The sequence below is a fragment of the Canis lupus genome, chromosome 28 (genome assembly GCF_011100685.1).
Source record: "Canis lupus familiaris isolate Mischka breed German Shepherd chromosome 28, alternate assembly UU_Cfam_GSD_1.0, whole genome shotgun sequence".
Taxonomy (NCBI): domain Eukaryota; kingdom Metazoa; phylum Chordata; class Mammalia; order Carnivora; family Canidae; genus Canis; species Canis lupus.
This window is the reverse complement of record NC_049249.1, coordinates 37239909-37266556: the sequence shown is the minus strand read 5'-3', so window position 1 is coordinate 37266556 and position 26648 is coordinate 37239909. Positions and strand designations below refer to the sequence as shown.

General features: G+C 53.9%; 1 protein-coding gene across 7 annotated transcripts in view; it reads right to left on the bottom strand.

The window, feature by feature from the left end:
• Positions 1 to 384: 384 nt before the first annotated feature.
• Positions 385 to 26648, bottom strand: part of PTPRE (protein tyrosine phosphatase receptor type E) — a 143360-nt gene continuing 117096 nt past the window's right edge. For 5 of the 7 annotated variants that reach the window (XM_038579114.1, XM_038579111.1, XM_038579113.1 and 2 more), the window contains 13 exons: positions 26498 to 26534; positions 24646 to 24743; positions 21167 to 21286; positions 19852 to 20015; positions 15845 to 15980; positions 15345 to 15494; positions 14907 to 15000; positions 13988 to 14064; positions 13054 to 13188; positions 10218 to 10343; positions 9346 to 9512; positions 7133 to 7268; positions 385 to 3312 (listed from right to left, as the gene is read on the bottom strand). In XM_038579114.1, the coding sequence (XP_038435042.1) occupies positions 3238 to 3312; positions 7133 to 7268; positions 9346 to 9512; positions 10218 to 10343; positions 13054 to 13188; positions 13988 to 14064; positions 14907 to 15000; positions 15345 to 15494; positions 15845 to 15980; positions 19852 to 20015; positions 21167 to 21286; positions 24646 to 24743; positions 26498 to 26534 (1515 nt within the window). In that variant the 3' untranslated portion in view covers positions 385 to 3237. Of the gene's footprint in view, positions 3313 to 7132; positions 7269 to 9345; positions 9513 to 10217; positions 10344 to 13053; positions 13189 to 13987; positions 14065 to 14906; positions 15001 to 15344; positions 15495 to 15844; positions 15981 to 19851; positions 20016 to 21166; positions 21287 to 24645; positions 24744 to 25041; positions 25238 to 26497; positions 26535 to 26648 lie in introns of those variants that run through there. The other 2 variants (XM_038579112.1, XM_038579117.1) reach the window with 2 other exon arrangements.

Genomic DNA, 26648 nt, shown 5'->3' with positions numbered 1-26648 from the left:
TGTTGGAAGGCTTTCCTGATTCCACCCACCCGTGGACTTGAAGCATTTTGTCCTCCTCCTTGGGGACTCCGAGAAACCACGGCTCCGAGCACAGAGTCCAGTTTGGACTCTAATTGGAGCACAGGCTCCCAGAAGGGCGAGTTTTTACTCTGTGCTGCACACACAGCTCACGCCTTCTGAAGAGCACCGGGGAGCTGGGCCAACCCCATGGCCACTGTGCCCGGTGTCCGGGCTGTTTCCATGCCAGGGCTGAGCTCTATTCTAGAAGTCCCAAATTAATGGTCTATATAAATCAGTGTCTACCTCCTAATGAATGTCTTGTCTAAAAGGACGTAAGGCACAGGAATGCAATGAAGAGACTTCGTGGAAGAAAGAGACACAGGCTGGAAGTCAAAGTAAAGATTTATCCTTGCATCAGAATGTTTTAGATCTTGCAATTTGCATATACAAAGAATTCAGCAACATTCACTGGCATTATAATCAGAGCAAGATCAAATTATAGATGTAATAAAAGAAAACATGATAGTTGAAACGGGAATACATACATATATTATAAAGACCGCACATAAATTAAACACAACTTAGTTAAACAAAAGTATCAGTAATCATACATTTTTTAAAAATAACATGGGCCATGTCTCCGAACGCTGAAACAGACATGTCAGGCTCATTTTAAAAAGTTTTTTAAAAACACATAAAAATACTTTTTAAAACACTGGTATGCATTCTTCATTCGTCTAGCACGAGGAGAGAAACAGTAAAGTGAGTCACACAGTGACCGTACAGCTTGTCGATCAGAACGGTAGGCTCCTAATCGCTATTTGGCATTTGAATGCAACCGCATGCAACATACGAAAACGTGAAGGGAAGTCGGCGTCGTCAGTGCCACCAGCGTGGCACTGCTTGTTATGTACAACGGACCTACTTTGACTGAGGGGGAAGAAGAGGTCAGCTTTCTGGGTGGCACAGTAGGGTAGCCGGTCCCCAAGCGCCCAAAGAGACTGTTGGGACGGAGGGCGCCCAGGACCTGGGGGTTCTGGGCAGAGGCCATGAGGCTACAAATCCTAGACCCTCAGAAAGGCAAGTGCCTCCAAGGGATAGTGGCTTCTGCTTTGTTTCCAGAACTGGAAGGGCCCCAGGGGGTCCCAGGATGCCTGCAGTAGCCACAGGGGACAGAAGAACATACAAATGGGGCGCATTCCCAGGGGCGCGTTCCCCTGAAAAGGTTGATCTTAATCACCATCCAAGAGATGCCCAGGTAGGCCACTGAAAGGCCTGACAGATTCTAATGAGGGCTCCTAGGATGGGCCCAAATCCATGGCCTGGACTTTGACTTTGACCCCTCAGACACAATACTAGTCACCCTCATCACAACTAGCGAGCTCAGTTTCTAGGGTTTGGTGCCGAATGAAAGCTTGGTTCTCCCTCTTCTCCTTCAGTCAAAGGAAGGCTTTAGACTTGGGATTTTAATCATGAAAACATATGGGACCAACCGGTGGTGCATCTTGCAAAGTCCCCTCCATTTTCTTCCTCGACCCCCACGCAGTCTCGTTGTACCGGGAAGGAGAGAGGGGTGCGTTCAGCAGTGCGTGTGCAGCCCAGGGATGTGGCCGGCGGCGGTGGCAGCGGTCACAACGTTGTGCTCGTGCCCTTCCAGCTGGCACCTCCTCTCGCCCGGGGGCTGGGGCTCAGAGGGGCAGCAGAGGCTTGACTACCGTGAGGCTGCTATCAGCACGGAACAAGCCCTGGGCTTGCATTGTGCACAAGGAATGGACACAGGATGAGCAGTGCAATAGGAGGATGCAGTCACTTCTCGTGGAAATGGCAAATAAGGCCTTTCTATTTCTTTTAAAAAGCAAAGAAAAAAAAACAAATGTACCCCAAATGCACGTGTTAAACACTTTTAGTAAGTTAGAACAGGTGTCTTTTTTTAAATATATATATATATATATTGTGCTCATCTGCTACCTAATGGCCATAGAAAGATCACTGTCACAAATTAAACTTTTCTACATTCATCCTTCCTCCCTTTCCTTTTTGCCCCACAAATCAATCCTGTCTGGCAGTGAGATCGTTATTACCCAGTGTCAGAGATCTCAGTAGTATTTCTATTCAAAAATAAGTTAGCTTTTAGACGTAAGGAGTTCTCTCTCTTTTTCTTTCATTTAAATATTGAGGACTGGGACTTTAAAAAAAACTGTATAAATCTAGATTTTTAAGACTTTTCTTACAAACAATCTTAGCTTTTATAAGATTTTTTTTTTTTAATACCAAAATGCTTCTCAGAAAGTTTAAAGCGTAACTGCTTGTGGTCATCTCCCCAAGCGTGTGCTCCTTGCAGCTGTGAGAGCCAGGTGTTTGGCTTTATCAGAAGTTAGGAACCGGGAGTGGTTTGTGTTGAGCCTCTAGGATCGCTCAGGACCAGCCGGGCGGCGGTGGCAGAGTGGGAGGCGAGGGTGACAAATGCCATTGGTTGCATTCTCAGAAGACAGCAGGTGGCTACCTGGGAGCACAGCCCAGTAACGGGTTTTGTATCCTCACGGCCGTGGGCGAACCGCGCCACCAGCACTGCGTCTCCCCTCCTCCAGCCGGGACAGCGCGGACCTGACCTTGAGTAAACGCGTGTTTAAGTGTCACTCTACAGCCACCAACTACGCCGATTGTGTTTTAGACCTGGATTCAGGCTGTAAAGTCTGTGATCTTAAAAATGTAAAAATAAGCCACATGAGAGGAGATGGAGGATTTCACAGAATTCCCTCTTTACAGTGCATCTTCGTGAACATTTCCCCTTCCACAAAATGCCTCTGCTCAGGGCTGTAAAATCAGCGTCAGGAAAAGAGAATTTTTAACTGATTTTTGAGTCCTCGACCGCTTTAACAGCGGGCTCTGTGTTTACTCTTCTGCGTAAGCACACGTTGCATATTAAGATTTTTAACATTTAGAGGCGCTGGATGTGTGAAATCAAAGGCTATGATGGACCTAACGCAAAAATTAAAATATTTACTGATATTAGCAGAAATATATTTTACGGGATATTACTTGACCTTAATACATTATTCCAGTTTTTAAAAGGGGTATTTAAGATTTAATGACTTTAGAGCAGGTGGCCTTTAAAGCATAACAAAATATATACAAAGAAATTAGGACGGGTATTAATGTCAACTATGAAATAAATTAACATGATCTTTATAAAATATACTGACCATTAAATTAAAAAATATTTTAAGGCAGGAATTTTCATTTGAAATTAGCATAATCAGAAAATATATCAATAAAATCTTGTACCACTTTGTAGCAGAATTCATACTGTTCCTGGAAAAAAAAACAAGAATATGTTAAAATGATATATATATATATTTTTAATTCCATTAATTTAATTAAGAGAAACATTTTAAAAGAAGACATAAAACAATCTGACAGGTTACTCAATTTACTTTCTGTGCCCAGAAACATTTCCAAATATAGCTGGATTTTTGTTGCTGTTTTTAAGATTTGCTTATTTATTTATTGTAGAGAGAAAGAGATCCCACGACCCTGAGATCACGACCTGAGCCAAAACCACAAGTCGGGCACTCGACTGGGCCACCCCGGCGCCCCTAAAGCTATTTTTGAAATGAAAATGGGGAAAAGCCAGAATTTTGGGCTTCAGATAAGCCACATAGGAAAAAAGTAATCCATGAAAGTTAAAAAGGATGAAACTCCAGGCTACGTTTACTTTAAAAAGGGGACATTGTTTTATATAAATTTTACTAAAATTCAGAAGACTGTTGCCTTCTATCTGTCTAAGGTCCTTAACTCATTAAAACGCTGCTGCAGATCATTTGACTCTTGCCTCCCCGCGGCTCCTGGAGGGGGAAGGCCGGGAGCCTGGGTGGTGGGTGGATGGAGGTCCAGCCGCGCGGGCCTGTCCTGTCCGCCAATGATGGGCACGCCACAAGGAGACACGTAAGAGACAGAGCCAATGGCAGCTGTCAGAGATTTTGGAAAACTGTGTGCATGATGGTCCACAAGCAGATGGGGAGCGGACCCCGAAGGTCTGAGTAACAACAGACGGCAGCCAACCTGCCTCTCGAGTAAAAGGGTCTGGTCACTGGCGGATCCTGGAACTTTGTTGGCTGAGTGATGCTTGGCAGTTGGGCCCTAGTATGAGGGGCCTGGGGCGCAGGGGAGACCAAGTGTGGCCTCCCACCCTTCCCATCTTCTCTCCCAACACAGTGGGTTCGGCCTCTTCTCTAAATACACGTTGAACAAGAGCCTAAAGGCTTCTGGGTGGACAGACGGCAAACACTGGCCTGCCTGGGCCTTCCAGCATCTCAGTCAGTCTGGGCAGCAGAGGATGGGGCTTGTCTTTCCAGAGAAAGGAAAGATGGACAGAAGGTGGTCTTGAGACCACAGGGAAGTCACCGGGGGAGCCAGGAAGGGACTGCAGGGTCCTCACTACTGGCTGCTAAGATCCCCACCTGGTCATTGATCAGGACCTTGATCCTTCCGGGGCAAGATCCCCAGAAGGAAAACAGGTGAATTTTTGGAGGGAAGTTTTAATAAATATATAGACTCTCTTTAGAGAAGCAAACATCTTCACGACTCTCATGAGGTATCATATAGGCAAAGAGCTTTTGACTTGACTTCTCCACGTTCTTCTATTTTGAAGGTTCCTTCAGCTACACATCGAAGGTGGCTCCAATCAGGGAGGAAGTGGAGATGCCATTAATCACTCTGTTTTAGCAGCAAACACAAGAGCTGGGACCCAGCCCTGCTGTGTCTTGAGTATGAATCACTGGTGGCCAGTGATCAGTGGCGTGTATTTTGGCGATTTATTGGGATTGACACGGGCCACACCTCAGGTCACAGACATTTCTGATCAAGGCACAAACATTCCAGAAAATGTTTCTGGGCAACAACAAACTTTTAGCCTTGGAGTGCCGGTTGCCCTAAAGCCTATCCCAGGAGCCTTGCAGCATGGCCAGCAACTAGGGACTGGTTTGTGAGCTGGGGCGGCCACCTGCAGGGTAACTAGTGTGCATGTCAGCAAGCACCTCCTTATCTTGTTACCTTCTCACACCCTGTGCTCTCTTCCAAAATATCCCTGCCAAATGCTAGGTCTCTGCATAGAGGGTCGCTGGTGAGCCCTCCGATGCCGATGGCAGGCAGGCCAGGGGTGGATCTCACTATGACACTTTAGACCCTGGGCAGGTGACCTAACCTCCCACATGCAGGTGACAACAGAAGGTCCCTTGTAAGAGTAGGCACAGGGATACGGTGAGGGCAAGATAAGAACAATGCGTGTCAGGCACCTGGTTCCTTGGCATGTGACACCAGATATCATGATGCTTAAATGGTTAACTCTCCTCCATTTATTTCCTGAATCACCAAGTAAGTGGAGCCCTGATGATGCAGAAAGCTAGATGCTGACTTTCAAAGTCAGGTTATAAATGCTCCGTTACAAAGTGCCACCAGACCAGATTGTACAGAGCCGAGCGAGAGGACACCCACAGGCAGCTTCCCAGGGAGGGGTGCGGGAGAGGTGGCAGTGGGCCAGAGGAGAGCTGAGTCAGGAGGGCGCTCGGATGGAGAGGCTCTTGGAGATAGGACACGTTGGCCAGACCAGATGAATTTGTGAGAGCCGAGGCCCCTTAAAAAGCAAGGAAGTGTTTGTATGCTGAGCCGGACAAGAGATGCTCTTTGCTCCAGGGGCTGGGGCCTCCCTGGGCCAGACACCCGGGGGCCCCTGGCGGACACACACAAGCAGATGTGCGTGTCAACGACGGGCAGGTGCCATCACCCCGTTTCCCACAGATAAGGAACTGAAGTCCAGAAAGTGGAAGGAGCTTGTTCAAGTCTGCAGAACCAGGACGGGGGCCAGCCATCAATTTGGGGTGGCAGCCCAAAGACCAAGCATCAGAGGAACGCCGTGGCTGGGCTTTTATACTTAACTGGGGGCCAGGCAGCACCGAAGCCACTCCCTCTGCCTGCGGGAGCCTGTCGTGGACTGAAAAACAGTCAGCAAAGAAACTGCAAGAGTCTGGCTCAGAATTAAAAATGGCTATTTTCGGGAGGGCATTCCTATTATTATTATTTTGATCTAGAAAATCTTCCATGGAGGGGTCCACCTGTGTTTTTTCCATGCCCAAAGTCATTCAAGTTTGTGATGCCCCTAGGAGGTATCAGCTATCAGGAGGCAGGCATCACTTTTAGAAAGACCTCTCTAGCATCTTCCAGGGCTTTAGCAAGAAAGATAGTCTGCACTGGGAACCAGGGCTCTAAGGAGCGTGGAGGAGGCCTCACGCCCTTTCCTTTTTGCTCTCAGGTGTCCACCACAGTCGTGGGCCGGCCCCAAGAGGGGCATGTGGGTCCAGAGGTGTGGGGAGCTGGCGAGTACCCTGTTTCCTTTACTCATGGTGGCTCTCAAACCCGTCTTCACTTTGGGACCCCCTGGGAAGGCTTTAAATATGCTGCTGCCCCCCCTGGCAACGGGGGAATGTGAACACCCTCCCAGTCAGACTAGTGTGTCGTCAGGGTGAGAACTGCTCCCGCACAGCCTGGACGGGAGGAGGCGAACCCTGCTCTCTGCTCTGGGGATTCTAGTGGTCGGGCTTCCCCTGCAACAGGAAGGAAGGTTGTGGAAGGCCTCTCCTGCCGCCTTCTATGCCTGCTGAGTCGGGATGCTCTGAGCTTGCAGAGCGAGTGGACAGGGAGGGCAGATCTCAAAATAGGAAGCCTGGAGAAAGTGCTGTGCTCTAACCACTTTTGAAATTGCACCTACAGGGGTAGAACAGTTGCCAAGTTTGGCGAGGAAGCATGTCTTCTGCACACCAGAAAGTGTGTGTATTGGTCACAGAATGAAAGAGAATGGGAGAGTCACTTGACACAGACAGCTAGTCATCAGTGTATCTTCCAAGGGGTCTTACAGTCTAAAGTCACGAGTGCACCCCTCCCCCGTGTCCTGCCCAGGGGACAGTCCCCAGCCAGGAAGGAAGCGGATCCATTCGGTGTCCCTGCAAAGAGTGCCACGAGCCTGTGCCCTTGGGAAGCTCCCCCCGGCCCCACACCCTCGAGCTCCTTTCATGAGACAGACACCAAATGCAACAGGAGACAGTTCTTCTGCAAACATCCTCCTCACCGCGTTTCTTACCAGGGTTTGCACCATATGTGGTCTCTGAAGTCGCAAACTCTTCACAGCTTGGAATACGTCTAAAAGGCCCTCGGCTTTGACTCGTTCCAAAATGTTGCTGAGTGCTATGAAGGTACCTGTTCGCCCGGCTCCAGCACTGCAGAGGAAAAGTGCTTCATGCAGACAACCAGACTCGCCCCGGGGGGCATGAGAAAGGGACAGGCCGCAGCCCATCCCTACACATCGGCCCAGAAGCCATCATCACCCAAAGTGATCAAAGCTTGGATTTCTAACGATCACCTATGTTGAGCAAGAGTCAGCAAATGTGAAATTCCTAAAACACTTGCCCAATCGCAGCGGACAGGTCTCTCTTGGGTTGGATCGAGATCCGTGACATGCTTTCAAGCTAGTGCAACCATTTCCTTCCTTCCTTGTGTAGATCGGTGGTTCTCAGGGTGGGGTCCTCGGGACCAGCAGCATCCGCATGGCCTGGGAACTTGTCAGAAATGCAAACCCTCCTGGTTCAGGCTTAGGGAGAGATCATCTCTGTCTAGACTCTCCTTCTGTGCTAGGGACCACCTTCTGAGAGGTGCTGGTTCATAAGGTGTGATATTAGGACAGAAGGCGGTCGCCGCCAGGAAAGGTTAGATAAGGGACACTTTCCAGCATGAAGATCTGGCTCTACTCCCTGTAAGAGGACCATTTTTCTTGATAAACAGGATAAACCCTACAGAGAGCCAAGCGACCAGGCTGGCTTCTTCCAGAGAGCCCTCGGGGTCCAGAGCCCCGTGTGTGAGCTGATTCTAAGGCTCCTGTCCTATTTCAATGACCTGTCCCCACGTCTGCCCTTGTAGGATCTTGTTCACCTTTGCATTCCTGGTCCTAAACTCAGTCTGGGCCCATGGAAGGAGAACATGAAGGAACTCATTTCTAGTTTATTATAAATGAAGGACAAACATTATATGGTCTCATTCATTTGGGGAATATAAAAAATAGTGAAAGGGAATAAAAGGGAAAGGAGAAAAAAATGAGTGGGAAATATCAGAGAGGGAGACAGAACATGAGAGACACCTAACTCTGGGAAACAAACTAGGGGTGGTAGAAAGGGAGGTGGGCGGGGGGTGGGGGTGACTGGGTGACGGGCACTGAGGGGGGCACTTGATGGGATGAGCACTGGGTGTTATTCTATATGTTGGCAAATTGAACACCAATTAAAAATAAATTTATTAAAAAATAAATAAATAAAAATAAATGACGCCTACGGAGGACCCAAAACAGGCGTGTGCTCCACCTGCAAGCAAGGCCAGAAGTGCACCCCGGTCCCAGGCAAAGAGTTCCAAACCCTCCAAGTTAAGCTCAGGCTCTGGTGGCTGCAAGAGGTGGGTGGGGTGGGAGCAAATGGCCATCACCCAAAAGTGGAAGCCACGTGTGGAAAAAGAAATGGAAGTGCAACTTTAGACGCAAATAAGCACCCCAGAAAATGAAAATACCCCCTAACTCCTGTTAGGAAGAGCTTTGTCGTGGTGGCCCAGGTCCCCTGCTGGCATGGGACAGGACTGGCATCACCAGAACTGGGTCGGTGCAGGACGGCGAGCTGGCACCTTTTTAGATTTGGTCAGATTCACCCTTCCCCCTTGTAATGCTGCTTATCAAGGTCCTTGGTGGGGATGCCCAGCTGTCTCCATGCACTCCCCCGAGCACATCCCTCCTGTGGCCTCCCTTGCACCTGACTTGGGAGCTGGGCTGAGAAGCTTGGGGCCAGGGTGGGGCTGCAGGCCTTTGGTAGCCATCCCAGCCTGGACATCCTCGAGTTGGCTCCAGAAAATCCACCTGCGTGAGGATGTGCTGTAGCACTGACTCGATTCCTCAAGCCCAGCGGGGGACAGAACAGGGAGGGGTGGGCACATCAGCCGGAGCCAGAACCGTCTTTCACGGTGAAGACAAGCAGTTGAAGTTCGGGAATGGGTTTGTCTGAGTCGTGCTTGGCAGGTTTTTGGATGACTGCAAAAGCTCAAGGAAATGTGGGTTTGAGTCATCTCCTGGCTCCTCCCCCCACAACGCGTCCTGCATGTATATAAGACGGTGACCTTTACGTGGTTATGTAAAGCCATCTGTGTAAGGGAAAGTTGACAACACAGTCTAGGGAAATCACGCCGCTGGGAGCAGGAAGGGGGGGGCGTGCAGTCTGGAGGTGCCCCACCAGGAGGGGGCGCCCCGGGCCCAGGGCTGCTCACCTGCAGTGCACCGTGATGGGGTGGTTGCCCGTCTGTTGCTGCTGCTTCTGCACGGCCGCGATGAGGTCGATCATGCCTTTGCCCTCGGCTGGAATCCCGATCTCGGGCCAGCCGTGGAAGTGGAACTGGCGTACCACTCGGGTCTGCTCCTCCTGGCGGGCCAGGGGCTGCGGGCAGGAAAGGGCATCTCGGTGCCGCCCGGTCACAGGAACAGGCCCCAGGCCCACTCACCCTCCCAGGGACTTGGACCAAGGCTTGGGGTCCTCCTGGGGCCTGTCCTCACCTGGCTGGCCTTAGGGGCCTGACCAGGCTCTCTGTAGGCCATGCGCACCCTAGAGCGGAAGGCTAGCAGGACTTCCCTCTGAGAGGGAGCAGGATTTCCAGAGGATGGCCCTGGTACCCCCCAGCTGGGGCCTGCCAGGCACTTTTACGGGACTCTCGGCAGCTTGCGAGAACAAGATCGTCTCTTTCTTCAGAAGCCAGGACCCCTCATGTCCCAGAGGCTCTGAAAAAGCCTGGAGAGGCCTCTGGGGCTTCATCCACACACTTTATTCCTCCTGCCCCACGGCCCCCGCCACTTCTCCTGAGTGGGGTGTTGGCGGCCGTTGATGGCCTCTTGGAGTTGGTCGCTCTGTCCCCCCATCCCTGTGCTCCAGCAAGGGGGCAGGCGACCGTGGAGGTCCGAATGTTCCAGGAGGTCTGCCCCTTGATAACACAGCTTCCTACCCTCCTGCCCCCCCGACAGCTGATGCTAACGGACCAATTAGAAAAGGCTGAAGGAGCAAGACATTCTGGTAGGATGGCAAGCAGCCCCTGAGGGGTGCCGAAGGGCCTTCTGTCCCCGAGAGCCTAAAGCGCTCTGGCAACAATACCTGATTGAAAGTGACCAGGAAGTCCCGTATGCTGATGGCTTCGGAAAGTGTATCGCTTTTTATTTCGATTGTTATATCGCCGTGAGTCACTGAGCCCTCCGTTGGCCAATACTGGTAGCATTTATCCTTGGGGGATAAAATACAATTTTAAGTCTCATAGGAAATAACTTGCTGTTATCAGTTTGATGCTACGATGCAGAATTGCTCCTCAAACCACTTAGCATACTTGATCTGACCAAATAAATCCCATACGGATACAAATATGAATGCCCATTGATACTTGTTGACCAAAGGAATCCAGAAACTGAGACGCATGTATTTGGAACTCTGATACAGGACAGTAGTGACATGATGCAAGGAAGAAATCTCCCTATTAAATCAATGGAGCTGGAAAAATTGGTTTTCCATATAGGAAAAGGGCTGGGTCCCTGACTCACACCCTACCAGGGCTGAGAGGAATGGTCCAGCACTCCTGGGGTTGGGCAGTGCACAACCTGCCCTCCCATATAATGGTAGCTTTGAATTTTCATAAAAGTAAACCCAGAATGGGTTAAGACTTAAAGTCAAAAATGAAACTGTGAAAGCCTTACAAGAAAATGTCTTTTCATTTTGGGGTGGAAGAAGGGCTCAGTAAACAAGGCCTCAAAAGAGCTAACCACCCACAACACAAAGATTGTGACATCAGATTCTAACACAATGAACTTCATCAACAAACCTCATCGAGGGAGTGAAAAGACATGCCATCAACTGTGCCAAGATATTTGCAGTTCCTGAAACCAACGAAGGCTTAGTATAAAGAATACGCAAAGAATTCTTGTAAGTCAACACGAAAAGAACAAACAACTCACTAGCAAAATGGGGGAAAGCATGACCAGGTGCCTCGCATGGAGGAAACGTGCCATCTATAAATATAGGAAGTGACGCTCGACCTCATAGGCATCAGAGGGATGCCAAGCAGAGCCAAGAAGGGATGATACATATGCACGCCTAGTCACTCAGCAAACATGAGGGTCCCTAATGATACTAGGGACATCAGGGAAGGATCTCTCTCCTACACAGCCCATGTCCACTTTGGAAAACATAACCACTTTGCAAAGCAGTTAGGAACTATCTCGTAACTTAAATTGCCACACGCTCTCCAACACGGCATTTTGTTTCTTTTTTTTTTTTTTTTTCGGCATTTTGTTTCTTTGGAGAACTTTCTATTCATGTGCAGGAGGATGTACCAGTAGTACCATTTTTAAGATAATAAAGTGGAATCAACCCCATGCCAGGAGAAGGGATGCATAAACGGATGCAGGATGTACATAGCGTGTGCAGTGGCACAAAATGAAACACTGATGAATGAATCGCAGCTCTACGCATCAATGTAGAAAAGCATCAAAAGCATCATTCTGAGTGGAGAAAGCAAGTCCCAGAAGAATATATACTGTAATGACACCCTTTATATAAGGTTCAAAAGCAAGCAAAATGGAATAGTAGTTTTTATATCCAATAGTAGCGCATTGGATATAAAAAGATTTCTCAAGAAGCAAAGAACACAGCCACTAGGATGGCTTTAAAAAAGACCAGCAGTAGTAAGTGTTGGTAGAGAAACTGGAACCCTTGTACGCTGCTGGTGGGAATGTCAAATCGGGCAGCTGCTTTGGAAGGAGGTCTGGCGGTTCTTCAAAATGCCCGGCTATATGAGTGTGCAAGCCAGAGCTCTGGTATGGCCCAGCAATTCCACCCCTAGGTGTCGACCCAAGAGAAATGAAAACACACAGCCATAAAAGAACTCGAACGTGGACGTTCCCACCATAACTCCTAATAGCTCAAGAGTGGAAACAAACCCAATATCCATCAACTGGTGAACGGTAAACAAAACGTGGTACATCTGTACAGGGGAATATTCATTGTCAAGAAAAAAAAAAAAAGAACCTATTCTTGATACGACATGGTTAAAATCTGAAAGCATTAAGCTAAGTGCAAGAACTGGATCACAAAAGGCATGTATGATCTCATTGACATGAAAGATCCAGAATAGGCACACCCATAGAGTCAGAAAGTAGATTAGTGGTCGCAGAAGCTGAAGGAGGAAGGGCTGGGGACTGGTGGCTATTCGTGGGTATGGGGTTTCTTTTAGGGGTGATGGAAATGATCTGGAGTTAAATAGTGGTGATGTTGCGCAACTCTGCACATGTATTAAAATTCACTGACTTATACCCTTTAAAAAGGTGAATTGAATGGATTGTGAATTGTATCTCAATATGCTGTTTTTATAAAAAAGCAAAGACGTCAAAAACACAGGTCCAGGGTAGTGGTTGTATCTTGGGAGAGCACCCGGATAGATGTACGTTACTGGCAGAAGTTTGGTTTTTCAGCTGGATAGTGGGTTCATGAGTACCTACTACGTTGTTAAATAAATACAGTCCAGAAAGGCCCTGGATGGATCTCTGGGGACAGGGAAAGACTTGACTCATTCAGTTCAACCAGGACAGCATCCATAAGGTCCACCTATCAATGCCTGTGTCCTTATGTCTTGAAGAAAGTAAGTAAATGTCGCTCTGCTCAATAGATTTTGATCAAAGTTGCCATTTGTGGAAAATACAAAATGGTAGACTTTCCAGGCCGGTTAAATAAAATATCAGACAAGAACAAAAGCCAGTGGGTGGTCATGGCTAAGCAAATGGAACTTCTTTTCATTTCCAACCTGTCTCCTTCCCCAGTCACTGTGGCCAGGCCTCAGCAGCCGACAGTGGGTGGGCCATTCCCAGGGGAACACTGGGATCGTGCCAGGTGGCCTGGGCCACCAAGGGTGCACACTGTCCCCGAGCCGGGCACGAGCGCCCCTGACCTGCTCTCTCTCCTGGACCTCCGTCAGCATCACGACCGTGTGGCACTTCCACTCCCACACCATCCTCCAGAAGTCCTCCACCGTGTGCGCCAGGGGCCCCTGGGTGGCGATGAAATAGTCCTTCTGTCGGTAGCCCTTCAAACAGGGAACAGAGATGAGAGTCTGACCTCCTTTCATCGTGGGCCCACTACAGAGACGGGGTTCAAGAGAGCCCGGGGTCTGAGGAGAGGAAAATGTTCTCCAGCTTCCCCGGCTGAGCCGAGCCCTCGCTGGTGCACACATGTACACACACACACGAAGTCTGCGATGGGTCAAGACGCCAACTCTCGCTGCAATCGAGGCAACTCCCCTGCAGCACCTGGGGTCACCTCTGTGCCACCCGAGAAAGCACTGGTGTCTGTGCTCTCACAGGTTTCTGTATGGTGGCTCAGCCAGCATCACGGTGGTGGACTGGGTGTGGACATACAGGATGTGGGTTCAAATCCAGTTCCCTTCGGCACAGTTTTCTCATCTGCAAAGGGAAGTTCTACAGCAGACTTGGCCGCTGTGCATGGAGACTGCTGGTGACCGTGCCGTGAAGACACAACTGCACTGTGCACAAGGAACCGGTTGCAGAAAGTGCAGGCTAGAGAGCCGTGCGAGCACCCGTGTGTAACAGGTGCACATGAGAGACCAAAAAGAAAAATCGCTTAAGAACAGAATGAAAACTAGCCAATTACTAAGCAGCGGGCCTATGGTCTCTATTACCAAAATCCATTCTTCTTTTTAAAACAAAACAAAACAAAACAAAAAAAACAAGTTAGTCTGCTAACGAAATGGTTTGGATTTCAGGATTCCTCCCTGATTGTGAAAACGAGTTAATGAGGGGTCCCTGTGATCACAGACAAAGGAAACGTGCGTCTTTGCAAAGGACGCCCAGGGCCGCTGTACTCACATCTATGAAGGAGGCGTTGATGTAATCCGTGTATTCCTGACCCCTTTTCATGGAAAGGATCACCCGATTGAAGTCATCTGCAAAGCAGCGTGACCCCTCAGTTAGCACAAACACCGGTCCTGCCTTGCAAACTTCAATTTGTTGCTACGAGTTTCCGGAATAGAAAACTTAATAAAAAATCGCAAAGTCAAGTCCCTGGAAGGGTTTCTTTATAAAATAGGTTAATTAAATTGGCCCAGAAAATGGTGTTTTAGTAGGAAAGCCCTGAAAATATTCCAGTTGTCATTTTCGTTTGTCACGAATTGAGGTAATTCATACCAAAATACGAGCCTTAAAAATACTGCATTTCAGGAGTGAAAGGAAGGTGGCCAGGCAGGCGGCCGCGCAGCAGCCAGGGTGTGAGGCTGAGGCAGGCTTCCCGCAGCCCGCATGCACTTTTCATGCTCGTTGACACTAAAGCATGTCAGGAGCGGGGGTCCCCCTGCAATGGGGTGCTCCCCCTCCCTTCCTTTCTTTTGGTTCCTCTGATCTCTACAGAGTTCCTTTCCTCCCCCCTCAACAAACAGATGCGGGCCCTCCCTCCTGCCCCGTACCCGGGGCCTCAGCAGCCTAGGCCCCTGACTGCACCCCTGCCGCTGCCCGCCTCCCTAAGGCCTGGAGCCTGATGTCTCGTATCAGAAGCCGCCCGCCTGACACACAGGACCGTCTGGGTCATCGGTCCTCGCTTCACAGGTGGGTGTTTTCTTCCTAACACTCGCCTTGGCCTCAGGAGCCCTTAACCCCAGGCTCCGCGAGGGTGTCCTGCCCTTGGGCCCTGGCTCGAAGAGGCGGGTCGTCCAAGACTTTCACGGGGCGCCAGCCCTGATCCCTTCCTGCCCCGAGGGTTTAAATTCCCGGGGCGGCCCCGGGGCTGCCTTACACGGGATAATCTGGATGACCCTGGCCTTCTTCATGTTGGCCGGCAGGTTGCCCGTCCTCATGTTCTCCTTCATGATCCGGACATTTGTCAGTTTCTGCAGTCAAGAAGGACACACCCATGAGGTCACCACACGACACCCCGAGCGGGTCCCTCAACCTTGTAACCGCACCACCGTCAAGGGCACCTGTTATAGGGCAATAAATACCTTTCTCCACCTACAGACATTTCCTCAATCTTGGGAAATAAAACAGTGTGCACGACACGCTCCCCCACACGGGGTGCCGCTCTGCTCTGAAAGTCCCCGATTCTTCTTCCCCCTAAGTCCCAGGTGGGGCAGCCACCCTGATATTTCTGGGGTTAGTCAGGAGGGGAAGTGAGTGAGAGTGTGGCCTCCTTTCCCTGGTCGCTCGTCTTCCTTCCGAGTCAGTCCACACTTACCCTGAACTCCTCCTCCAGCCCGATCTTGTCGAAGTGGCTGGTGGTGCCATGGAGCGTCTGCAGGTGCTTTTCCAGGGAGGACACGTCCAGCTCGGTGTCCCCATAGAGGTAGTACTCCAGTAAGGCTTGGTAAATGAACGTGTACTGCATCTGCGGGGAGACCCAGAGCGCCCAGCACCCTCGAGGGAGCCCCGCAGCCTCTGGCCGCTCGGAGCTCAGCAGCTCCAACTTCCAAGCTTCCTCTTCTCCACGTCTCACCAGAGGGAGGAGATTTGGGGACAAAAGTCAGATTAACAGCCATTTGTAATGACCATTTACGGCGTTGGGTAAGGATCACGCAACAGCAGGCATTACTGGGCCCACGGGCCCTGCCAGGCGCTGTCATACATGCACCCTCTGGGGGACCGTCGCATAGTTTCGGGGTGGCGAAGGGGTCTGGGTCTGCTCTGTGCAGCTCCCGCCGGGATGGGGGGCTGGGCCCGGGGCAAGGCGCTACTCACATCCGTCTGAACCATCTGGGGGCGCTGGTTGCGAATTCTTGACACGAACTCAAAGACATCGACCTTCTGCTCGGCGTGCATCATGTCCATCATGGCATCGATGACTATGAAGGTGCCCGTCCGGCCCACGCCGGCGCTTCAGGGACAAGGAAGACGCCACGTGGTGAGGCACAGGCGCCTCCCCCGGCCCGACCACCCCGAGGCGAATGACTGCAGAGCCCACCTGTGCGCCCGGACAGAAGGACAGAGGACAGCCCGCCCTCGCGGGGAGCCTCCAGCGTCACTTAGTGCCCCCTTTCCTCCGTTAATAAAGAGCAGATCTACGGCGAGGCCAGCAGAGGGCACCGCAATCTCAGGAAAATGCTCTCAAAATGCTCCTCCACTAACTACAGAAACTGTCCCAAAGGTTTCTCAGAAAGATCTGTGCCAGCAGCCTCCCGTGACGTTGTGCGAGTCACTTGCTTCCGTTACCCAATGCTGACCTGTCACCATGAGTGTAAATGGATTCTTTTTTAAATGTCACACTTGAAATGGCTTTTTTCCCAGGTTCTTTATAAAAAGGAGGCTCCCGGGCCAGGTCTGACGGCCCTTAAGGAAGGTCAGCCTGAAGGGGAGGCACCAGCTCGCTCCCTCTGGCCTCCCAGGCCTCACCCCAGGGTGGGCTGAAGCCAGCTGGCCCCTAGGGCCTCTGCTCAGTGGCCTCTTCGCTAGGAAGCTGCCCGAGTGGCTTCCCGGGTTTGGATTTCCCGCCCTCCCAGTGCGCGCCCCACAGCACCTCCCGGGCCTCTGTCCTGCCCTCCGCCACCTGCCGGATCTCCCCCAGACGGTGGGCCGCGCACCTGTTCCCGGCACCCAGGACAACGCGGGCACGCGGTGGTGCTCAGCCAACATCTGCTGAACGAGGGACCCGCTAGGGACGCACACTCGTGTGTGCAGCATCTTGCACCAGAACTGCACACCGAACGGGGCTGCCCCCTCCAGCCCCTGCAGCGTTAGCCTCTTGCAAAAAGGAAAATCATCTCCTTAACAAAAAAGGCTCACAACTTAATGAGCTGAGTCCCCCTACTTCCCTCCTTTTTTTGGTGGGGGGGTGGGAGCTACCCCTCTTTCGGGTTAGGCTCCAAAATGGGGCTAGGACAGTGGTGAAGACCGTCCCCCGGGGCAGACCCCTCATCTCAAAGGGGAAAGCAGGTAAAACACACGAGAGGCCCTTCGCGGGGGTCTTAGCTCTTCACAGATACAAAGTCAGAGAAACCAGCGGGTGCAGAGCCAGGTGAGCCCCACCCGATGCGTGAGGAAGGCCACAAAACCACCGGCTGGAAGGCTGGAAGGCCGTCAGGGTCCCTGAGCTGCTCACAGGCCCCCTCGGCTGGCCCGGGGTGCACGCGGGAGAGACACCGCGCTGGTCCCCCAGGAAAAGGCTGAGGCCAGGTGGTCCTCGCAGCCGGCCTCCACGGGGATGCCGATCTTGGGGGATCCGGGCAGAGGATGTCGGTTCCTTTTAAGTGATTAAGAATCTAGCGTTGAGGATGAGTGTGTCAGCAAGGACACTAGGAAGCCAAAGCCCCGGGGGCCTTACATGGCCTGGAGCTGAGAGCCCCTCTGTGAGGATGAGCGTGGCCCTGGAGGTGGGACGTGGAGGCCGAGGGCTGCCACCCAGCGGGAGCCTCTCCCCCACCCTGCTGGCTTCCGGCAGGCTGCGCTCTGGGCAGCAATTCCTGCCACCGCGTGACCGTGACCGTCGTGGGCGGGCGCCAAGGACCGCCCATCTGCCCACTCGACCAACCGACAGGGTGGGGAGGCACCGGGGTGGGGAGGCCCCGGCTCAGGAAGGGAAGGATTCGCCAGGAAGGAGGGGGCTGGAGCGGGCCGCCCCTTCCACTTCCCGTGGATTAAACACCCGGTGGCAAAACAGAACATAAAAGAAGGCCCGAGAGCCCAGGAGCCGCAGTGGCAGCACCGAAGGGAAACCTGCCCACAGGGAGACGAGCACGTGCTCACCGGCGAAGGCAGGCACTCCGGGCCACGGAGGGGGCCCAGCATGGAAACGAGATAAATGGCCAGAGCACCTGTGCTGGGCACCCGTGGGCGGGACGGAGCGAGCGGGGCGAGGACAGTGTCACTCACTACGGTTTCACATGCACCACGGGTCTGGCGGGATCACAGCAAAGCAGGACCAAGCCCCCTCCCTGTGGCCACCCAAGACCCAACACAGAGGCCGTTTCTGTAGGTCCCGCATCCCCATCCCGGGGCTGGGCCGGCGGCCACCTCGAGAAGCCTGCGTCAGGGAGAGGCGGCAGCTGCAGTGGTCTTGCAGAGCCAACGGGAACTCAACCTGGAGCCCTTCCGGCCACAGCTTCTCCAGCTGGGGGCATCGGACTCTGGGTCCTGAAGACAGGCCACCAAAGTCCCCAGGGTGTCTGCCAGAGGGGGCCCCACATCTCTGATGGGTCCACGGAAGTCCCCGTGGGGGGACTCGGGCCCTTCCATCCAGGCGTGCCCCTGCTGCATGGAGGGAAGGCCCAGCTCACCAGGGTCTCACTTGGTTTTGGCCGTTGCAGACAGGTTAGTTGGGAGTACCCTGGCACTGCCAAAGGACAAAAGGGACAAGGGACAAAAGGCATCTGCACACAGTGATAAGGATGCTCTGAACCTGCCATGCAGGCCTTTGGGTAGAAGGAACATGGAGACTCTGGCTTCCAAGAAGTCTGGGCAAGAACAGGAGCGACGGACAAGACGCCCCGGCTGGGGCCAAGCAGGACTGGCCCACAAGGCTCCCCTCTCCAGTACAGCTCTGGGAGCAGCTTGCAGGGCTGGCAACTGTCACCCTACAGATGCCACCTCACTTCACGCACAGCTGCTGCAATGTCCCTTAGCTCCCAAGGACCAGGGCCAGGACCCCAGCCCTGGCCGGGAGCCAGGGGCCTCCCCTTTCACCCTCCCAGTGTCTTAGGGTTCTAACGGAGCACCCCCGGGGGGGATGGAGAGTCTGGCAGCAGAGTGTTCCCCATCTTTGTGCTTTTATCTCCAAACACAGAATGTGCATAAACCAGTTAACCAATTCGAAGTCCAAGGCCTTTTCTCAGACACGACCTGCTGCACTGGGAGCCAACCTGGGCCTGGAGTAACATAAGCCCACAGAGGGGGTTAATTCATACCCTGCCTCTGTGGCTCCCAGAGTTTCAGAGGAAATGAAAGCTCAGTGTGAAAACAACCAGGAGACACCAAGGTGTGCAAAGGCAGAGGGCACCCGGTCGGGACAAAGTGATCACTTTGGAGGCTGCTTTCCCACAACCTAAGCAATAATCACAGTGCTGACAGCTGAGGCTGGTGTAGTATTTAGTTTCATGCAAAGCTCACCCCTGGGGTGAGTCCCCAGCCCCTCCAGGACTGGAGAATGGAGGGTGGAGGAGGATGCATCTGGGAGGAGAAGCGGCAGCCAGGACCTCAGAGCAGGTCTTCAGGACGCCCTGCCCTGGACGGCTGCTCCTGGCTGCTATTAGCTGTGCCTGGGCCATGGCTCCCCGCCCCTCTGAGCCCCCGTGGCCCCTCTGAGCCCCCGTGGGCCCTCTGAGCCCCGTGCACTCTTGTATAAAGACTGGGGGCTCCCCAGAGAAGTGTGATTTCCATCTCTACCTGCAGAGGTGACTTGGAGGTCTCCGGGGGAGGTGGAGGCAGGCCAAGTGAAACTGTCGGGAGCCCTGCTAGCTCTATTTACCAGGCCTCTTGGCTTTTATCTGTTCTAGGTACTGGGGTTCCCCTCAGATGCCGTGGAAGAAACAGTGCTGCTCTCACGGGTGGGCTGAATGTCCCTCCAGCTCTCACCTCGAGGGATCCTCTGAGGTGTCAGTAGTAACTTGCACTCACCCTGGGCAGGGGGCTGCTTTCACCCCGGCCCTGCCTGCCCTCCTGCCCACCCTGATCCCGGCCCACCGGTCATCTTCCCATGACAGCCAAGTCCTCCAGGTGTGTGTGGGGGGCTGCCCTGTGGTCCCACCTGGACGTACCTGCAGTGGACCACTATGGGTCCGGCGTGGGCCGGGTTGAGAGCCTTCACCTTCTTCAGGAACTTCAGCATCCCGATGGGGGTGAAAGGCACGCCGAAGTCAGGCCAGCTGGTGAAGTGCAGCTGGGAGACGAGCCGTGGGGCTTTGCAGCCATCAGGGAGCTGCTGTGGGGGATGGGCGGTGGGGGTGGGGACATGAGTGGGGGGTGCTGCCTCCCCCCTGCTCCCGACATCACTTTCTGAGGATGCTCACTGCCCCCTGCCACCCCCTGCCTCCGCGGTCTAGGCCCTAGGCAGCCGTGAGGACACCAGGGGCAGCACAACAGACCCCACAGCACCTATCTCAGGCCCAGGGCAGGCCGGCCCCCGGGGGCAGCCAGACACACCCCAGAAGCCGGCCCTTGGGCTCACCAACCCCACTGATGAGCAGGGCTGCACTTTACGCCTGCATCCTTACCAGCAGCACCCCCTTTCACTCCCCAAAGTGTCTCCCATTTTGAGGGAAAAGAAGATGCAGCTGGCCGGCGGCCGGCCCTCCCAAGGCCTGTGATCATGGAAGGCTAGAGAGTGTACCTGGAGGTGTGTGTGTGTGTGTGTGTGTGTGTGTGTGTGTGCATGTCCTCGAAGGACATAAGCAGGGCAAGAAAATGATAAAGCCCAGCCTCTTCCCATCTTTGCTGTGGCTTCTAGAAACCTCAGACTCCGATTTGGCCATCTAAGCACGCCAGGCCCTCTACCTCTGATTCCTGACACCATGACCTTCTGTTTTTCCCATTTAAAAAAAAATTATATATATATATACATCTCATGTGCTTTGTCCCTGGGCATCGGTATTGAAGAACCTTACATTCTTTCAGGCAGGGCCTGGGTGGGGACAAGCAGGAAGTCAGTATGACAAATACTGAGGAGGTTACAGAAATACTTTCGAGACTGTTAAAAAAAAAAAAAAATCCCACCTCACCACTGCAATGTGTGAAATGACATCACGCTGCTGAGTGAGAACCCCCAATCCCGGTGCCCCCCGCAAGTGACCCAACTTCCTCCGCCCAAAACAGTGAGCCGGGCCCAGGAGCATCCAGCGCTGTCTGAAGGCACCTGCCTACGCGTCCCCTCATCCGTAGGTTCTTGTCCTCGGTCCACCAAGGCCGACCTGTCCACGCCCCCCCCTCGCGCGCAGCCAGAGCCGCTGCAGTGCTGGGGGCCGGGGGTGGGGACGAAGCTCGTCATATCAAAGACAAGCCAGATGCATACTGACTCTCGACACTGCTCTTTTGAAAAACTATCTTTCCAGAAAGGCGGTAACTGCACACGCTTACGGACTGTATGCAGAACTTCCGGATGGTGTAATCCACCAGAACCACGCAGTCCTCCACGCACACGCGGATGTTTCCATAGGTCCAGCAGCCCTGGTCCGGCCAGTACTGGTAGCACTTCTCCTACAGGGGATGGTGGCACAGAGAGAAATAGGCCTGTGGGTGCCGGGGGCCCGTCTGCACCCGCGCCCTCGACACACACGTGCTCCAGGTGCCATCGCACAGTTTCCCCGACCGGGCAAGGCCCCAGAGAGCGCGGCCACGCGGGCAGCCCCCAGTCTACACCGGGGCCCCCGCTGATGGGGACACCGACACCGGGTGGGGCGTGTCGCTGGACCCGGCAGGGAGTGTTTTCCTTGCTCAGCTCCCCGAGGACAGAGCTGTTGAAGAGGGGACAGCTTAACGCTCCCCACGGCCCCCACCCAGGACGGGGTCCGCAGGGCATGCGCAGCTGCCACGCAGGGACCCACCTCCGGACCTTCCGTCCCCCTATGCTGCAGGTGTCTGCGCGTGGGGACGGCGCATCCGCAGGCCCACAGGACGAGGCCTCCGAGGGCGCGTGAGCGCTGCCCCGCATTAGCGTTACGAGTCCTCAGGACAATTTCCCGTCCGTCCCCCAGGATGTCTCTGAATCCAAGGAGAGTCAAACACTTCAAGGTGACGGTTTGGGCCATTCCTGGCTTCCTGGGGGACCCCCAGGACCTCCTGAGCCTCTCCCCTTGAAGGGCCCCCACGGGGCTGTGCGTGCGGACGCCCCCCCCCCCCCGGCCTCCTGTCTCCCCACGCGGTGCCCTCCCTCCGGCCCGGCCACGAGCCGCTGGGGCAACTGCGTTTCACAATGTTGAGCCAGAACATTGAAGCCAGGGAGGAGGCAAGAGAAGTGCAAGCAATGAAGAAAAGGGAACTCTATTGAGAAATGATTTCATCTGAAATGGTGAAAATCAAGATAGAGAAGCAGGCCAGCTCTGAGTCACAGAAATGGAAAAATCCAGTAGGAGGCTCCGGGGGAGGGGGGGCTTCTCAGAGACCCACGGCCCCCCTGCCCGTCTCACTGGGTCTCCTGTTTGTAAACAAGCCCCCTCCCCGCCCCGTCCCACCCCTGGCAAGTGGCAGCGGGAGGTGGGGGTGTGGAGGGGGGCTCATGTCCCAGGGCCACCCGGGGCTCCCGGGGAAGCGGCCGCCTCCTCTTCGGGGGCCAGGGCCTGGTCCTGCCGAGGCATCTGCTGGGAGCGTGGGAAGGGTTCACTGCTCCTGCCTTGAAACCCCCGCCTGCTGTCACTCTTTCCATCCACGGGGTGGGCGGGATTCACCGCGGGAGAGGGGTGGCCCTCTCCAGCCCTGTCCCAACCCCCTTGGAAACAAAACAAAAACCCCATCCTACCCGACCGGAAAGGGTGACTGGAGGCCTTTTCCTGTGCTGGTTGGCAGGCATAGAACAAATCAGTGACGGTGGCACTTGGCAGGCGGCTCCTCCGTGCCCGCCCTGCCCGCCCTGCCTGCGGCCAGTGTGCCCTCGAGCCCCAGCCCAGCTCCCCGAGCCCTTCGTCTCAAAGGGCAGCCCTTCCCCGGAGCCCGAGCCCAGCTGCCGGAGCTTGGTGGGGCCCAGCAAGCGGGTCCCAGGCCCCTGCGTGACGGCGGGGCTGGGGTAGAGACCAGCAGGCACCGACCGGGACCCAGGGAGCAGCAGGACAGAGGTCTCCCCCCACGCTGACCCTTCCTCTCCACCTGCTTGCTTCCTCCACCTTGCTCTGGCCCTCACCCTGGAACATGCTAGAACAGTCTCCCCATCCCCAGCAAGTCTCCTTCTAGCCTGAGATTTTTCCACCGTGGAGAGCGAGCTCACGTCCTGAAACTCAGGCCCCTGCTTTCTGCTGTGAAGCCTGCCACGGGCCCCCGTCTCAGCCTTCCACCGGAGCCCCAGGCCCAGTTCCCAGATGCATCCCTAGTGGTTCTGCTCCCAGCATGTCTGGGGGCCCAGGAGATGACTCGGGGCCTGGCGATCACATCCCCCCCACCCCCACACCCAGGGTGTCTCCCTCGGGGTGGATTTGGTCAAGTCCTCCCCCAGCCTTTGAGATTCCATGTGACTCCAGCCCGTGCCCTGACCCATACCCAAGAGAGGGTGTGGCTCCCGCAGGGGGGCCCCCTCCTTCCTGCCCCAGAAACCACAGTCACGCTGTGCTGTGACTTAGTTGATAGGGATCTGTGTCTCTTAGGTCAAGACTGAAGGACTAGAAGGCACAGAAGTGGCCCTGCATGCCCCACGCCCACCCGGGGCTCCACCCACTGCACCCTCGGTCCACCTGGCTTGCTTGGCCCTCCCTACCTGCCGCTGGCCCTGTGCTCTCCGCTATTTTTTTTTTTTTTAAGATTTCATCTATTTGGGATCCCTGGGTGACGCAGTGGTTTGGCGCCTGCCTTTGACCCAGGGCGCGATCCTGGAGACCCGGGATCGAATCCCACATCAGGCTCCCAGTGCATGGAGCCTGCTTCTCCCTCTGCCTATGTCTCTGCCTCTCTCTCTCTCTCTCTCTCTGTGACTATCATAAATAAATAAAAATTTAAAAAAAAGAGTGTAAGATTTCATCTATTTATGAGAGAGAATGAGCAACAGAGCACAAGTGGGGGGAAAGAGAAAAGCCGACTCCCAGCTGAGCAGGGAGCCCGATGCGGGACTTGATCCCAAGGCCCCCAGGATCACAACCTGAGCCAAAGGCAGATGCTTAACTGACTGAGCCACCCAGGTGCTCCTCTCTGCTATTTTTTATGTCACCTCCTGATACAGTTTACACTTATCTGCTTTCTGTTTGGCGTCTGCCCCCCACACACACACACACCCAGAGGCAAAGACATAGCAGGAGGTAGGGTTTGTGAGCTGGTTCACGCCCTCCCCCACCGCCCCCCACCCCCCGGGGCGGCACTGCCTGCCCAGGACAGCAGACTCCAAGGAGCATTTGTCACATTTAGGGAGTGAATCTGTTTAACCTTCTTCTTTATAGAGGTTTCAAGCTCTTTCTTACAAAGCACGTGCATCACGTGTCACGTTAGAAACAGCTAAACGGGGGTGATGAATCCACATTCCTTCAATGCACCTCGTTTTCCAAGAGCATCTCTCTAGTCTGGGTAAGAAGCAGGAAATGCATGTGTAACTCGAGGCTGAGCCTCTCAGGCCTGAGCTCCGTGGCCCCCACCACGGGCGAGAGCAGCCCGCTGGCCAGGGACCCCCCGGCTGAAAAAAAGAGCTAACTCCGTGACATTTCTGCATCACGATCTAGAGCAGTGAGATGCCTGGAACACAGCGTATTTATTTCAAGATAAAAAATGCTGTGAGCCACTGGTGGTTTGTTGTTTTTTTTTTTTTTTCTTCAGCAGAGATAAGAAGGGAGAGGAATAGGAAAAGGATGTGGTGAGCATGCCTCCCAGCAAAAGTACCAGAAACTAAAAGAGAGTCCTCGGTGAGTGAGTCACGAGGCTGGGCTCACCTCTTTCCTCTCCTTCACGTTGGTCAACATGACAATGGTCGCAGACTTCTGTTCCCAGATCATCCTCCAGAAGTCATTAACCGTTTCCTGTTTGGGGCCTGCATGCAGAGGAAAAACCCCAAGTCACACCGGAAGGGGGGGTCACCGTGGGTCGCAGCCCCTGTCATCCTGGCCTTGGGGCCCAGCTGCTCTGAGGCGCGAAGGGCTGCTGTGCAGACCCGGAGGTCTGTGGCTTCTTGCCCTGTCCCACCACAGCCACCCCCCTGCCCCCCCCGATTCCCCCCCCACCCCCCGCCGGGGATGGGAGTCCTTGGGGAGCTCCTCAGCTGCACCCAGGGGGTGACCCCATTCACAAGCAATAGAGAGTATGCAGAGGAGGCTTGGGAATACGCCTGCCTGCGCGTCAGCGTGGTGTGCATCCACTCCAGGGCCTCGCCGAGTGTCTCAGTGCCACGCAGAGACAGATGCAGACAGACACAGACCACAGGCCGGCTGACTCACCCTCCGTGCCTAACCCCCTTCCCTCAGCTCTCAGCTGCCCTCGCAGCTGGCAGTGATTCAGGGCCGTCCAGGGAGCTCTGGGCTAATGTTCCTGGGGAACGGTCTGAACAAAAGATAAAGTGTCCCCAGAAGAAAGTCCTTGCCCTTTGCCCTGCATCCTGCCTGGATACAGACACAGTGCCTGGAGATGCAGCAGCTATTTTGTGACCCTGAGGAAGATAATGACGTGCTCCAGAGGGTGGAGCAGGAAGATAAAGGGGCCCCTCTCCCTGGAGCTGAGCTGCCTCCCCTGCTTACGAGAGAGAGAGAGAGAGAGAGAGAGAGAGAGAGAGAGAGAGAGACAGACAGACAGACAGACAAAGACAGAGACAGAGGTGTTGATCTGTGTCAGCTAATGCCTGTCAGGCTTTCCGACGTTGTTGTCTCCTGAGTGTATGTGTACGTGTGTTTACCTAGGTTTTAGGGAATGTGCATTTTTAATAAGCTCTCCAGTGATTCCGATGTACACGGGCTTTTGGAACCTGTAGTCTGAAAGGCTCTTGCCTAAGAGGGAGGAAGTCCAGGAAACCAGCCGATCGCTCCACACCCCTCGCTTCATAGCACCAGCTCCCCGGGGCGGTGGATGGTACGTGGGCTTGGAAGCACTCGCACGTACAAAGTGGACTGTGTGCAAGGTTGAGGGCGAGCTTCCAGAGCCGAAGCATCCTCACGGTTACGGCCTTGAGCTGAAAAGCTACTCTCTCCCCTCCCCACTGCACCCCTCCCCGCAATAAAACAACAACGTGGGAGCCACACAGGGCTCCACCAGCTGAGAGATTCAAGGTTGTCTAATGTCACTGACATGGTCCCACTGGCCTGTCACGCAGGTGTGGAGTAAAGCCATGTGTCTGTTTATCTCACGTACACACTGGGTGGATGCACATCCGACAGGCCTCTTACACCTGCATTTGGAAATGACCGCACCTGCCCGGCTCCTCACACGTCTGCCCTGACCACAGAGGGAGACCAAGGTGCCCGAGGGCTCCAAGTCGTCATGCTTCACAAATGGACGTGCAGAACGACCTCAGAATGCTCGCTAAGACGCAGATGCAATAAGCACTGCTGCCCAGCTCCCAGGACCCGCGGACACTCCGGGGCAGCGCCTTGAGCTGCAAGGCTCTGAGAGATCTGTGACCCCCCTGCATGCCCTGAGCTTAGGGACAGGTGGGACATGCTGCACCAGGCAACGCAGACGCCGCACTGCACACGTACGAGAGGCGAGGAGCGGAAGCCCCGTGTTCCTGCCATCAGGTAGTGCCAGCCACGACATTTTACCCAAACCTTGTTCTAAGAGTAACAATGCAAAGCTTACCTTGAGCTGCTATAAATTTATTCTTCTCTTTGTAACCCTAGAAGAAATAAAATCAGATTAGTAGTTTTTCATCATTCTCTTTGCTGCTTGGAAAGCAACACAGTAATCATGAAAAACTTACTAGTGATTTCAGAATTAGTGGGACTTTGGT